The sequence below is a fragment of the Lactuca serriola genome, chromosome 7 (assembly GCF_051521515.1).
Source record: "Lactuca serriola cultivar US96UC23 chromosome 7, Lser_US96UC23_V15, whole genome shotgun sequence".
NCBI classification, from domain to species: Eukaryota; Viridiplantae; Streptophyta; class Magnoliopsida; order Asterales; family Asteraceae; genus Lactuca; species Lactuca serriola.
In genome coordinates, this window is record NC_136414.1 from 132,524,331 (window position 1) to 132,538,812 (window position 14,482).

Below are 14,482 nucleotides of genomic sequence, written 5' to 3' on the forward strand. Positions count from 1 at the left end.
CGCTCCAGAAGATCAAGGAAGCACTACACAATCTGCCCACATTAGCCAGTCCCATCCCAGGGGAAACACTACAAATGTACCTCTCGACCTCAAACGAAGCGATATCCTTAGTGTTAACCGTAGAAAGGGGAAGGAGAGCAGAAGCTGGTATACTTCGTGAGTAGGGAATTACAAGGCCCTGAGCTCAATTACCCCACCCTGGAAAGGCTATTCTTGGCACTCATCTACGCGGCGCGACGTTTGAGGCGTTACTTCCAAGCGCACCAAATTGAGGTGCTAACAAATTGTCCCATCAAACAGATATTGCTCAAACCAGAAATGTCGGGCCGGTTAGCAAAGTGGGCAATTGAGCTAGGAGAGCATGATATCAACTATCGCCCAAGGACAAGAATTAAGGGGCAAACATTGGCTGATTTGTTGCTCGAAATTCTAGACGAAGGAAACCCAGCCAAGGAAAGAATCTGGGCAGTAGAGGAGGTCTTGGCCAACGAAGACTCATGGACGTTGTATACCGATGGGGCATCCAACAGGGAAGGTTCAGGGGTAGGCTTAATCCTAACTAGCCTAGTGGGAGAGGAAGTGACTTATGCCCTTCGTTTCGACTTCCACGCCTCAAATAATGAGGCGGAGTATGAAGCCTTGCTCGTAGGGTTACGCTTAGCCAAACAAATGGGTGCGAAGGCTATGACAGCCCTAACAAATTCGAGATTATCCGCGAACCAAATTAACAGAAGTTTTAAGACAAGAGATCAGAGAATGGAGAGGTATGTGAGAATGGTGAGACAGCTAATCCAATCCTTCAGACAGTTCATGATCAAGCAGATACCTCAGAGCGAGAACAAAAGGGAAGATGCTTTAAGCAAGTTGGCATCTACATGTTTCGATCATCTATCAAAGAAGGTTTTGGTAGAAGTACTCAGTGAAAGAAGTATTGATGAGCGGCAGGTAAATACCTTGACAACCACTGGGCCCACATGGATGACACCATTCATGGAGTATTTGCAAAGGGGAATACTACCAGAAAACCACAGTGAAGCCAAGAAAATACGTATAAAGGCACCCTCGTATGCGTTGATAAACGGGGAGCTGTATCGAAAAGGATTTACGGCACCCTGGTTGAAATGTGTAGATTAGGCCAGAGGGATGGAGGCGCTACAGGAAGCACACACAGGCCAGGCGGGCGCACATGAGGGAGTTAGAGCTTTAACGGGTAAAGTGCTCCGGATGGGAATATACTGGCCCACTATACACCAAGACGCGTTGGGGGTGACTAGGAAGTGTGGGGAATGCCAGTCTTACGCTCCAGTCCAAGAAAACCCGCCGGTACCACTGCAGAACATATCCATCCCATGGCCGTTCTACCAATGGGGCATAGACATTGTAGGCCGATTCCTAGAACACCTAGGAAGCTAAAATACATGGTGGTGGCAGTAGACTATTTCACAAAATGGATGGAAGCAGAACCACTAGTATGCCTAACAGGAAGGCACATGATAAAGTTTGTATGGAAGAATTGATGGGTTTTATGCATAAGAACAATCCTATGTGCTCATACAAACCCTAATGCTTGGATCTAGGTTTCTCTATTGTACATGCTTTGAATCCAAGACTAATAAACTTAGATCTAACATATTATGAACTGAATTAGGGTTTATAGAATTACCTTTGATTGTTATATAGCAATAACAATCAATTCCTTGCTTGAATTGGCCTTAGAAAGCTTAGTGCCTCAAGTGCTGCACCTCTAATGGAGTCACAAACACCATATACAACTTGGATGAAGAGGAGAAGAAAGGGGAGGCACCAAAAACGGCTGGAAACCCTAATGGAAGACTTGTCCACGTTTTTGGGGCATAGGGGCCCTTTATATACATGTAGGCTATTAGGGTTTACAACTAGGAAACCCTAATTTGACTGCTTAGGCCCTAAGCAGCCCATGGACTCCTTAAACATATCCCTTGGACGATTTCTAATGGGCCTCCCATAGAATTCGTCCAACCTATATATTATCAGGTGATCCATAGCCCAATTATAATTATCTTATAATTACAACTACAGTCCCCTAAGTTTAATTAATCTCTTTTAGCCACAAAATTAATTAACAATTAATTCTTGACTAATATTAATTAAACAATATGATTTCTCCTTTAATATATTATTCTCATAATATATTAATAAATCATATTTAAACCTTTCTCTCCTTAAATCATCCTACATATTGCTATGGTGAAGGCAACCCAAAAGGACCATGCTCATAATCGGGTCAAGTACATACCAAAATAGTTATGGACTTAGACACTAATCCAACAGTCTCCCACTTGGATAAGTCTAATAACTATTTTCCGTATGACTTCAGAACCTGATCAGCAATCGTAGCTTTTAAAAGCCGCTGTCAACTCTGATCTTATCAGATAGCGTGTCCTCTAGATAAGGGATTATATATACCTCCATTCTCAAGATATCGTATAGACATAAGACATGAATTTCAATCATTCTCTCTATACTATTTCCCGACTTCCGATTTATGATGACTGATAACAGACTACAATTAAACACATCAACTTAGTCCCGGCTTGGCCAAGCGCTTAGGTGTCATCACTAAATCATCGAGAGGCCCACAGATATCGCTTTTATCCTACTTTGAGTAAAAGGAATGGATAAACTTCGACTCAAATGCTCGCTTGAATTTACTAATCGAATTACACACAATAATAAGTTTTATAACACCAAGTTACTGGTGCGTTTACTTATTATCAATGTGTAACCGACCAACAAATAACAACTCACACGTCTCGGTTTCAAGAATATACAATATTATCGTCTCACTAATCACTCGTGATAAAACCATGAAGTGATCCAAGCGAGCGTGGGTTTAGTCCAATACTCTAATCTTATCAAAGCACTCATGAACTCTGCAGCAAACTTGTGCTATGTCTAAACCTTTCAGACAATCTACAGACTCTTCATGACAGTCTTCCTTCATACTTACTTCCAACGTATGATCGACTGTGGATGTTTGAATAACCTAGTTATTCTGGAAGTCAAAACATGCAAATTGAAACATAACAATAATACTTAATCTTATATGGCCTCAAACATGTGAGAGTAAATAAAACACTTCTATTTAACCACCATATTGATTACTCATTTTCATCATTTACTGTTTCAGAAAATCAACTTATTACTTGAATTACAACAACAATTGTCCCATGCTCTAAGCATGCACACTTTGTTTCCTATGGTCCATGCTTTGTGAAATAGATCAATTGAAAAACCTTTTCAATGATGCTCATTTCACAATTCCTTAATCCCCATTGTTAGTGTAAGAACACAAGGTTCTTGCCACTACTAGAATATGCTAGATTATAACATTTTTCGCAACGATCCTTTCGTAAAGTCATAGCACAAAAGTCACAAAGACTTGGCTAATGAAATTACAAATTACTTTCTTAGAAATTGTTACAAGACAATTCCATAGACGTGAAGTCTCACATTCAAAGTACATTCCTTTGAACATCCTTCTTGCATAAAAGTTTCTAATCTAGACATAGATTCTCAATATCCAATTCCCAATATGGAAACATTTCCACATTTGCCATATAACAACTCATTCTTAATAGAATCTTATCTATTCATAATAATGTCGATATGGTCCATTCAATACCATACTTCCAACTACTCACAAGCGACAAATCCTCAGCGAACTTTGGATCGTCCTTTGATAGTTGTTTAATTATTTTAGTCAAAACCAATTCTAGTCCTTTTTCCCTCTTAATGCGCTAGGCATTTGGAAAATTTTAGAATGGTAAAATATTATAGCATTTGCAATCGATCATATACCCGAAGCATATGGGACACGATGCATAATGTCTTACATAAAGATATGATACTTTACCAATCTTTTGCCATAATATTTTATGTGTCATGTTCTCACAATTCGAACTATGAAGAGGGATGCTGTAATCATAATCGAATTTTAAGAACACACAATGTATCCTTTGACTAAAAATATTAAAATTTCTCAATCTAAGCTTCAGATTTTGAAACGAAGTATAATATTCTCTCCCTTAATTATATCAAAACAACTTTGCAACTTTGCAAATTGAATCTTTGTTTTTCTATAATTAATACTTGTCATAATAATCATAACACTTATGCTCCCACTATCATGATGATTATTATCATATAAGCATAACACTTATGCTCCCACTAGCTTTGACATGTATTTACAAAACAAATGAACTTCCAGAAAACATAGCCTATTGAATTTCTGAAATTCATATTTCTAATATCAGATGCTTCGATAAGCCTTTATCTAAGCTTCTTAAACTTATACACCTTCACCTTAGATAGCTCATATGTGTGTTTAAGTAATTTAGAATTTATGTTACTAAGTTCCAAATGTTCAAACTAATTGCCAAATCTCACAATTCGAACTATGGAAAGGGATGCCGTAACCATAAGCGAATGTGAGAATACAATTTTCACAATTGCTATCTTCTTAAAACCTCTCTTAGTGAAAGTATTTCCTCACAGTCATTTTCATGAAGGAGGGAATCTTATGACACTTAGATTTTATGGTGTATGAGTTCCTATCCATGTGAATTTGCCAAAACCAAGGTTTACGACAAATCCAAACTCATATGGACTGAACTTTGTTAATCTTGATTTCTTTCCCTATGGTAACACGAGTGCCCACCATGTCTTCCAAGTAGTTTAGTAACTTGTCCTTACATATCAATGTACTTTCCATCGACTAAGGCTCTAGTATGCATTCAAATGAGTACTCATAGAACTCACATACATAATTAACTCAATTGGAATGGCAAAGAAACAAAATAATGTCAGCACGATAGGTTGTAAACCTCAAGTCGTGTGCTAGTGATGATTGATAAGGTTTATTCTTGATTTGTTCTTGAAAATTTTCAAGACCATTAAGACTCCCACTGACTCCTTGTCATATAAGATTCTCCTGTCAAGAAACATTTCTTGACAAACCAAATATTCAAGAGTTAGTGCAGTTCTTATCAAGACGAAACACTTCACACAATTGGTCCTAGTTGGTCTTTGTCTTATCCAAGACAACACAACTTACCAATTTCAAATGTGCAAGAATAAGAAAACTTTTTCCAAATTCCACATTTGATGAGTGTTATAAACCTACTTAAGACTTTTCACTCAATGTCACAATCTTGACTCTAAGACTTGATATTGGAACGAAGTATGATTGACTTATTGATTTAACCATTTCTTCAATACTTGATTCCTCTTCTTAGACATGCAATTGCACTAAGACTCACTTAGAGGATCTATTGAGACATGGTTCTTAATCTTTAATACTTATCATAACACACAATAAAAGGTACTCTCCCTTCTTCTTAGAAAAGAGAAACTTTTATCTTTCTGCCTTCTTGATTCTTCTTATTCGTTCTGCTATTGATTGAAACTATTTCAGTTAACTTAGAATTATACTCAATCTTATAAGTATAACCATATTTACTAAACTTTAGCAAATCATGACGAATATCTTTGTCACTCTTGTGGTAGACTTGATCAACGTACGACCTAGTGTACTCGATCTCCTAGTCCTTCAATTGACACTTTGCCAAAGAATTAGTCTAAGTTTCCCAAATGTGAAAGTTTTTCATTCATCATACAATACACATTGCATGATTCCAAGTTTCTGTCCACTTGAAACTTGGGCGATGAGAAACTCTCCCTATTTGGTAAACTTTTGACATTTCCACAAATAACACAATTAAGAATCAAATCCATTATTGCTAATAATAGAAACATTCAAACATCAATTTTTCATACATGCCATCACAAGGATAAATAAATAAGATAAAATCAAAATTCATTTTATTGCGGAAAAAATTTGTCCTTACAATGCAATTCAATTGAAAAACAATGTTATTACATATTTCTTAACAATCTATTCTAACTCCAAGTAGTAGCTCAAGAATCCATTCTTCAAGTAATGCGATCGAAATCCATTTCTTCATGATTAGATTCAGCTCACTTCTTCCCTCAAGCTTCCTCTCTTTTCTTCGATCCTACAAAACATCAAAATGTAATCTTATCACATCATGTATTAAGAATCTAGAATAGGAACTCAAAAGAGTTAGATAATGGATTTTACCTGAAGCAGAGCCATACGTCTTGACTCTCCCATCTCTTAGATCTCTCAGGTAGTTAGGGCAACTTCGTCTCCAATGCCCTTTCTTTTGGCAATAAAAGCAAATGGACTCCTTTGGCACAGCACATCGGACAATCACAGACTTAGTTCTTTCTGGACTTCCAATGTTGCCAGTGTCCATTGAAGTTTGGGAGTTTGATTCACTAGACAAATTTGCTAGACCAGCACGCCAAATCATTGCTGATTCAGCAGCTATAAGCAAATAGGTGAGATCAATTAGGGTCACGTCGTGGTCCATCATATAGTACTCTCTAACAAACTCACTATATGATTCAGAAAGTGACTGAAGAACCCAGTCAACAGCCAACTCACTTGAAATCTCGACACCCAACATGCTTAACCTATCAATGTGTGACTTCATCTCTAAGACGTGTGCACACACAGGTTTCCCATCTTCGTGTTTACTCGCCAAAAGGGCTTGTGTGAGCTTGAACTTTTCAAGCCTTTGAACTTGTGGGTCGGGGAGAACAATTGGAGGAGGTGGAGGAAGTGAAGCATGACTTTCATTTCCTTGATCATATCTCGGAACGTCATCTTCATTTGGAAAGCTTGTTCCAAAGGATTTGGGAAGACCATTGTAAGATTCAGACATCTACAAAACAGGAGAAAATTCAAGTTAAGTTGATTAGAATTCTTGATGTAACACCCAAATGATACATCAAGCTAGGATCCAACACAATACTCTACAACCTAGAAGAGGGATGCCGTAATCTAGTTGCAGAATATTTGAAGGTAGGTAAATGACCAATTTCCACCATAAAAAACGAAAAAGAAGTTTAAGTTTTAAATGAATTGAAACTCCTAGATCTTTTGAGATTCATTGAACTTTGCAATGGCATGTTTAATCTCGATTATGCCCTACTATTTGTGACTGGGATGCCGAGGATCACAAACAAGGTGTGAATAACCATACGAATCACGTGGTGCACCCAATGTTACAATCACCTAATCAATGTGTCGGTTAGCCACACACGCTCCATTGATCTACGATAAGCATTGAGCCACCCTCCGCCACCAATGTCATCCCCAAATTAGTGTGCCGGTTAACCACACACGCTCCACTAACGTTCGACAAGGGTACGAAGTGTAATTCCATGGGTTAGCATGCAATTTCACATTTTGCCTAAAGTAACTATGATTTGGGAATTTGAAAAAGCATTTAGTTACTTTGTACTTCATTATACTTATAATGGAAGGTTACTGTCCTATCCTACCCGTTCGGCTAACGACCCTCCACTAGTCAAGAGTGCGGTGGGTAAGAGTGGATACCCATTCAATCGCCATTTTATAGACAATTTCCTTAAACACCCCTTATAGACCAGCTTCGTGAATGAGGCCTACTAACGGTAAGACTGACTGTTTACTCATACATATATAATACTAAACTTTTAATGTTATATATAGTATAGGGTGTATTTTACACTTTTAAAATACTAGGTGGTTTAATTTAGTAAATTATACTTTTAATTTAATTAAATGTAAACCAAAAACTTTATGGGTTTATTAAATCACTTTTAACTATACACTTTAATTAATTAATAAAAACCATAAGGGTGTGATTTGAACTTTTCAAATTACTAGGGTTTTAGAATTTGGCATTTCAAAATTAAACTTTTAATCAAATTTAAAATTCCAAAACTTGAGGGAAAGTTTTGAAACATTTCAAAACATTAGGGTTTAACTTATTTAAATTTCATAAACGAAACCTTTAAGTTCAAATTTAAACTATAAAACCTAAAGGGTGCAATTGAAACTTTTTCACATCACAAGGATCAAATAACAAATAATATAAGTTAAACAATTAATTTATTCATTATCTATATTTGACCTAATCTTATTTTAGTCATTAGATAATTACCAAATAATTTGAAATAATCCATATTTATCATATAAACAACCAATATTTAAAAGATTTGAAATTATCTATTGTTTTTGCAAGGATAATCACTAATTTAAGATAAAATTCGGATTTTAACTTCAAAAAACGAATTAGGTATCAAATCCAAGGCAAAACAGCAGCAAAAACCCGGAATTCCCTCTGTCTGACCCCTGGACTCGCCGAGTCAGGGACTGGACTCGCCGAGTCAGGGACAGACTCGCCGAGTTCTCCATTGACTCGCCGAGTCAGGTCGGGCAGAGGCTAAAAATCGATTTTCCAGCAAATAAAGCAGTTAAGCATCACATACAACTGAAACCAATCAAGGCTCTGATACCACTGATGGGTTTTATGCATAAGAACAATCCTATGTGCTCATACAAACCCTAATGCTTGGATCTAGGTTTCTCTATTGTACATGCTTTGAATCCAAGACTAATAAACTTAGATCTAACATATTATGAACTGAATTAGGGTTTATAGAATTACCTTTGATTGTTATATAGCAATAACAATCAATTCCTTGCTTGAATTGGCCTTAGAAAGCTTAGTGCCTCAAGTGTTGCACCTCTAATGGAGTCACAAACACCATATACAACTTGGATGAAGAGGAGAAGAAAGGGGAGGCACCAAAAACGGCTGGAAACCCTAATGGAAGACTTGTCCACGTTTTTGGGGCATAGGGGCCCTTTATATACATGTAGGCTATTAGGGTTTACAACTAGGAAACCCTAATTTGACTGCTTAGGCCCTAAGCAGCCCATGGACTCCTTAAACATATCCCTTGGACGATTTCTAATGGGCCTCCCATAGAATTCGTCCAACCTATATATTATCAGGTGATCCATAGCCCAATTATAATTATCTTATAATTACAACTACAGTCCCCTAAGTTTAATTAATCTCTTTTAGCCACAAAATTAATTAACAATTAATTCTTGACTAATATTAATTAAACAATATGATTTCTCCTTTAATATATTATTCTCATAATATATTAATAAATCATATTTAAACCTTTCTCTCCTTAAATCATCCTACATATTGCTATGGTGAAGGCAACCCAAAAGGACCATGCTCATAATCGGGTCAAGTACATACCAAAATAGTTATGGACTTAGACACTAATCCAACAAGAATATCATGACAAGGTTCAGAACGCCTAAGGTGCTCGTTAGTGACAATGGCCTACAATTTGCTGAAAATCCTTTCAGAGAATGGTGCGCCAGTAAAGGGATAAACCAACGGTTCACATCAGTGGCGCACCCACAGGCTAATGGGCAAACAAAAGTGTCTAATCGAACCATTGTGAATGGGATCAAGAAACGGTTGGGCAAAGCAAAGGGGAATTGGGCAGAGGAGATACCGACAATGTTGTAGTCATTCAGAACCACCCCACAAACAAACACACGAGAAACCCCGTTTAGCCTAACATATGGGACGAAGGCTGTACTCGCCAAGGAAATAACGGTTGGCACGTTAAGAGCCATTAATGAGGATGAAGAAAGCAGTGCCCAAGACTTAAGGTTGAATGTGGATGTCCTCGAAGAGAGACGCGAGAAGTCGGAGATACGCCAAGCTGCGTATAAGCGTCTAACAGAAAGATATTACAATAAGAGGGTAAAGGAGAAAGCGTTCAGAATAGGCGAGTATGTGCTAAGAAGGAACGAGGAAAGCTGAACCCAACCTCAAGGCAAGTTGGGCCTAGTATGGGAGGGCCTATATAAGGTCATAGAAGCAAATAGGAATGGCGCATATGTGTTGGAAACAGTGGAAGGGAGGCGGATACCAAAAACATGGAATGCCAAAAACTTGAAGAAGTTTTTCTTTTAAGTGCGAAGTGACAAACAGCCCCAGTTTCCCAGTGTCATGCTTAGTATACCACATTTTTAAGTACTTAGTGTACTCATGCTTAGTGACATGATTCTCATACTTAGTGTATTGGAACCCATGGTCAATGTAATCGAATGGTTGATATACCAAATTTTAATACTCAGTGTATTAAATCTTATTAAATGTTTAAAATACTTAACGCGTTAAATTTTATTGTCGAGTGCTTAGAGAAACCAGCCTTGACACTTAGCGTGTCGATGCTAATGTGGGCAAAACAAAATGCTTAGTTTATCAAAATATTGTTAAGAGAAAGCAATGCTTAGAGCATGTAGCTGGACACCCAGCACACAAAACGTTTTTACATACAACAAAAGATAAAGTTTTAGCAAAGCGCATACATCACATGCCCAAAGCTAGTAAAAAAAATAAGAAAGGGAAAAAAACAACGAAAGGAAACTAGAACAACCATAGAGAATATTTTCACGCCCCAGGAGGGGTAGCACACTATGTCGGAGCATCTTTGATTTCATCACCACTGCGTCCATCACCAACAACCATTCCCTCCACCACACTCTCATCACCCACTCCAATGTCGCGGTCACCATCATCCTCAACATCTTGTCCATCCTGACCAGCATCACCCTCGATCGCCTGCATAGTCTCATCCCCTTGAATCGCCATACCCTCTAGGGTACCTTCTGAGCCAGAGAAAGAACACAACTCCCGGAGGCCCCCAATATCCAAATCTCCCAAACCCAATAAAGACGCATGATCCATACTCACAAACGATAAAAGAGCATCATTCACACTAACCACGGACCAACGGAGGAAAGACAAGCACCAGCATCACCAGACCCAACTCCAACGGTCACTTTTTGAACAGATTCAATCCCAGCCACAAAGCCAGCATGCCGAATGAGAGTTACAGCATTCGTGAAATCCAGATGCTCAATTAGCTTGTCCACAATATGAACGACACCCACACGTACCAACCAATCCAAATCCCGAAGAGATGCACCCACATCCGTTTGCAAAGAAGAGATTAACTTGTCACGATGAGCAGCATCACGTTTGAGACTCTCGACTTGATTCATCAAGCCTTCATTCACTTGAGTAAAGGAGTCAACCTTGGCCTCTAAAGCGGCTCTAGCATCGTCAAGGATATCCTTCTCAGACTCAAAGAGTTTACACTTTTGTTCAGAAAGTTGTAGGTCTTCTCTAAGCTCGCCAACGCGACGTTCCAGCCCTACCACATGCGACTCGCACGTGGCATGAGTAGCCTCCATTTCGCTGAGGGAATGGATGCATCGGGAACCGGCAGCAAGGTAAAACATAGCTTGCACGGCGGTGTAAGCCATGTTGTGGGCAAGAGCAACGTTACCCATGGCCTCCATGTTACTAACTGCAGCAGGAGGAAAAGCATGGCGAAAGAACTCCAGAGCATTGGCATGAACGGATAACCGAGAACCATTGTGAAGATTCCAAAATGGGGCAAAGATAGGGGACGTGGCCGAACTCTCCCCAATAACACCGCCCAGAGGAAGTGACGCCTGGTCGGGATCGCTAGAATCCTTGACAGGGGAAAGCTTCGAAGAAAGAAACGGAACACTTGGAATAGGTACAAGTGAGATAGATGGAACAACGGGCTGATCACGCGCCCCAGGGATCCCTTCAGACTGTTGTGCGTCATCATCATGGATCACAACCACGCCGGTTGGCATGGAAGCCATAGAATTCAAAAGGCAGGAAAAGTTGCGCCTGGTCTGAATTCTTTTGGCAACATTAGGTACGCCGGTAACTGGTTTACCCATGGCCAAAACATCTTTCCTCTTCACTTGCATACACCGAACATAAAAAATGACACCCTCTTTTCTATCCTCGTCATTCTCCATGGAAGAAGAGAAGGTACTACCCAGGGGCATGACAGCAGAAATAGTGCGAGCATGGAAGGGATTTGTCTCCGGTGCCGACTCACCTGTAGGAGAAGTAGAAAGGGCAGTAGTCAAAGCAAGCTGGACCACCCGGCGAGGCGGGGGGAGCCGGTAAACTAGATCCACCTCACGGCACTCCAACTTACCCCAGTAGCGTTTCCGCATAACTTTATCCATAGACAGAGAGGATTCAACACCAGGGAAAGCCAGAACGTGAAGTATCATTCACCAATAATATAAGAAAAAAAGAAGGAAGGAAAAGAGGGAAAGAGAAAGTTATTGGATAAGGTGTCTAAGTCCATAACTATTTCTGGTATGTACTCGACCCGACCCGGCATGGTCCATTTGGGTTGCATGACATCATGCATTTGGATAGACTAAATGAGAGAAATAACACTTGTGGTTTATTAATATATTATAAGTTCTAATATATTAATAGTATTATTTAATTAGTATTGATCAAGAATTAATTTGGAATTAATTAAGTGATCAAAAGATAACTAATTAAATATATGGGTTGATTATGTAAATCATTCATAACTTGTATAGTGGGCTAAGAGGCTCCATGGATTATCAAGTTGGGTTAAACCCATTGGATGCTCCATGGATGCTCCATGGGAGTTACAAACCCATGGGTCATGGAAATGAAGAGTCATGACACATTAGGTTTTACATGGTGTAACCCTAGATGTGTCACGCTATATAAGGATCATCTCCTCCACCAAAATCGGCAACACAAAGAGATAAGAGGGCTAGGGCTGGTTTTTTAAGTGTGTGTATTCTCTCAAAAGTCATTCCAAAGGCATTTGGTGTTGTGTGAAGCATTTGAGGCATTACACTTGGGGTGCTAGGCTCTCAAGGTTTCAAGGAATCAAAATCAACTACAAGGTATGTAATTCTAGCCATCCTTCTAGGATAAAAGTTCCCCATGTATGCTAGATAGGATTATGAGCCTTGGAAACCAAATTTTACATGTATTTAGACAAACATAGATCCAAGGTTTATTAGGGTTGCATGTACACTTAGGAAGTGTTAGAATGCTCTAAGCCCATCAAAAGCCAGGCAGGGCACTTACCATCGACGTTGCAAAAGACCACCGCCATTTTGCCATGGCGCCTCCAGGAGGGACTCATCCCTACACCGGATAGGAGGGCCTCAGAGTAGTCCTCAGGAGTTACTTGGATACTCTTTAAGTAATCAGCAACGCCCTGATGGTGGGGGAAATGCTTAAGGATAGTATCAGCAAAGGTATTTTCAAGATACCGACCACGCCCTACCAGTTCTTGGTTCACCCATAGCCACTTATCCTGCCAGTTCTTGGGGGTTTGTCCGTCGGGAACTAGAGCATGTCCTCCTCGCCGGACTGAAAAGGTGCACTTATCTTCGGTGATGCAGAACCTGAAGAAGTACTTAAACATAAAATAGTCGGGAAGATAGCCATTGGCTCTGCAAATCATCTCGAATGCTACCTCTTTGTTAAAAACATTCGGGGTCAGCATTTGCAAACTGCAACCATCCTTCTGCAGAACTTCATCCTGAAAGTCCGTTAACGGGAAACGGATGCCAGCGTCTAGGGTTTTCAAGTAAACCCCGATTTTGCCAAAAGGGGGGAGGGGGGAAAAGATGCTAGAACCCGAAGAAGGAAACTCCACACCCTCCACAGAAGATAAACCATATGATTTTTCAAGTTGGCGGTATTCAGCGGCGGAGGGAAGGATACCAGGAAGATTTGCCATAGAGGAGGAGAAAGGAGAATAACACAGAGAAAGGAAGACGAAGAGGGATGAAGAAAGAGTGAAGGCAAAAAGAAGCCCTATAAGTGTCTTTATAAAGGAACGGAAAGGGCAGGGCATTTAAAATGTATGACACGATGACGTAACTGCCGGCCATCATGCGTAGTCACGTCGCCATTAAGGGCGGAACGATGGGCAAAGAAAAACTAACACGAGTAAACTAGTTAAGCCCGGAACGCCGTAACTTGCGCTGCAACGCTACCGCTACCGAACTGGGGGACTTGATGACGTGCCTAAGGTAGCACGATAGAATCGCACCTTGTCGAAGTGCCAAGCGTTCGAGTTAGGCTAAGCCCAGCAGGCTCAGCGCCAGCTAGCGCCCCTGGGACAGAATGCCCAGGCGAGGAGCTCCTGCCCGCCAAAGAACGCTCCCAGCTCCAAGACAAAAGAGACAATCAGGGGACAAGCAATGGGTTCAGGCCATTACCGCCAGAGCCAATGAGAGCACCCTGACGGTTAAGGACACACGACCTTCCAATCAGCGCCTCTGATCTTGTCTCCCCAAAAAGCGATCTTGTCTAGTACGGACTGGGCAAGAGCACTAGTTATAAAAGGATGCACCCTCAGAGTCACAAGGTAAGCTCTTCTCTCTAAAAATAAGATACCCAAAAAACCCTATATACCCTCTAACTTGACCGTCGGAGCATTCTTCCGGGAGCACCCTCCCTGAAAACGGCTGACAACCTATATTTCTTGTGATCTTGCAGAGAAGACGAGGAACCTGATTCAATAGTGCTAATCCGGTTAAAGCTAGGTCACATCAACGGTAGCACTCAGATCCGACACTTTACTTTTCAAATCAACCTCACTCTCAATAAGGAATGAATGAAGGTGCTCTAATTCATCAAAC

At 40.0% G+C, this 14,482-nt stretch overlaps 1 protein-coding gene across 1 annotated transcript; it reads left to right on the forward strand.

The window, feature by feature from the left end:
- The first annotated feature begins 318 nt into the window (after nucleotides 1-318).
- On the forward strand, nucleotides 319-1,134 carry LOC145064363 (uncharacterized). Its single transcript, XM_079011828.1, has one exon. The coding sequence runs from the start codon at nucleotides 319-321 to the stop codon at nucleotides 1,132-1,134; it is 816 nt and encodes a 271-aa protein (XP_078867954.1).
- The last annotated feature ends 13,348 nt before the right edge of the window (nucleotides 1,135-14,482 follow it).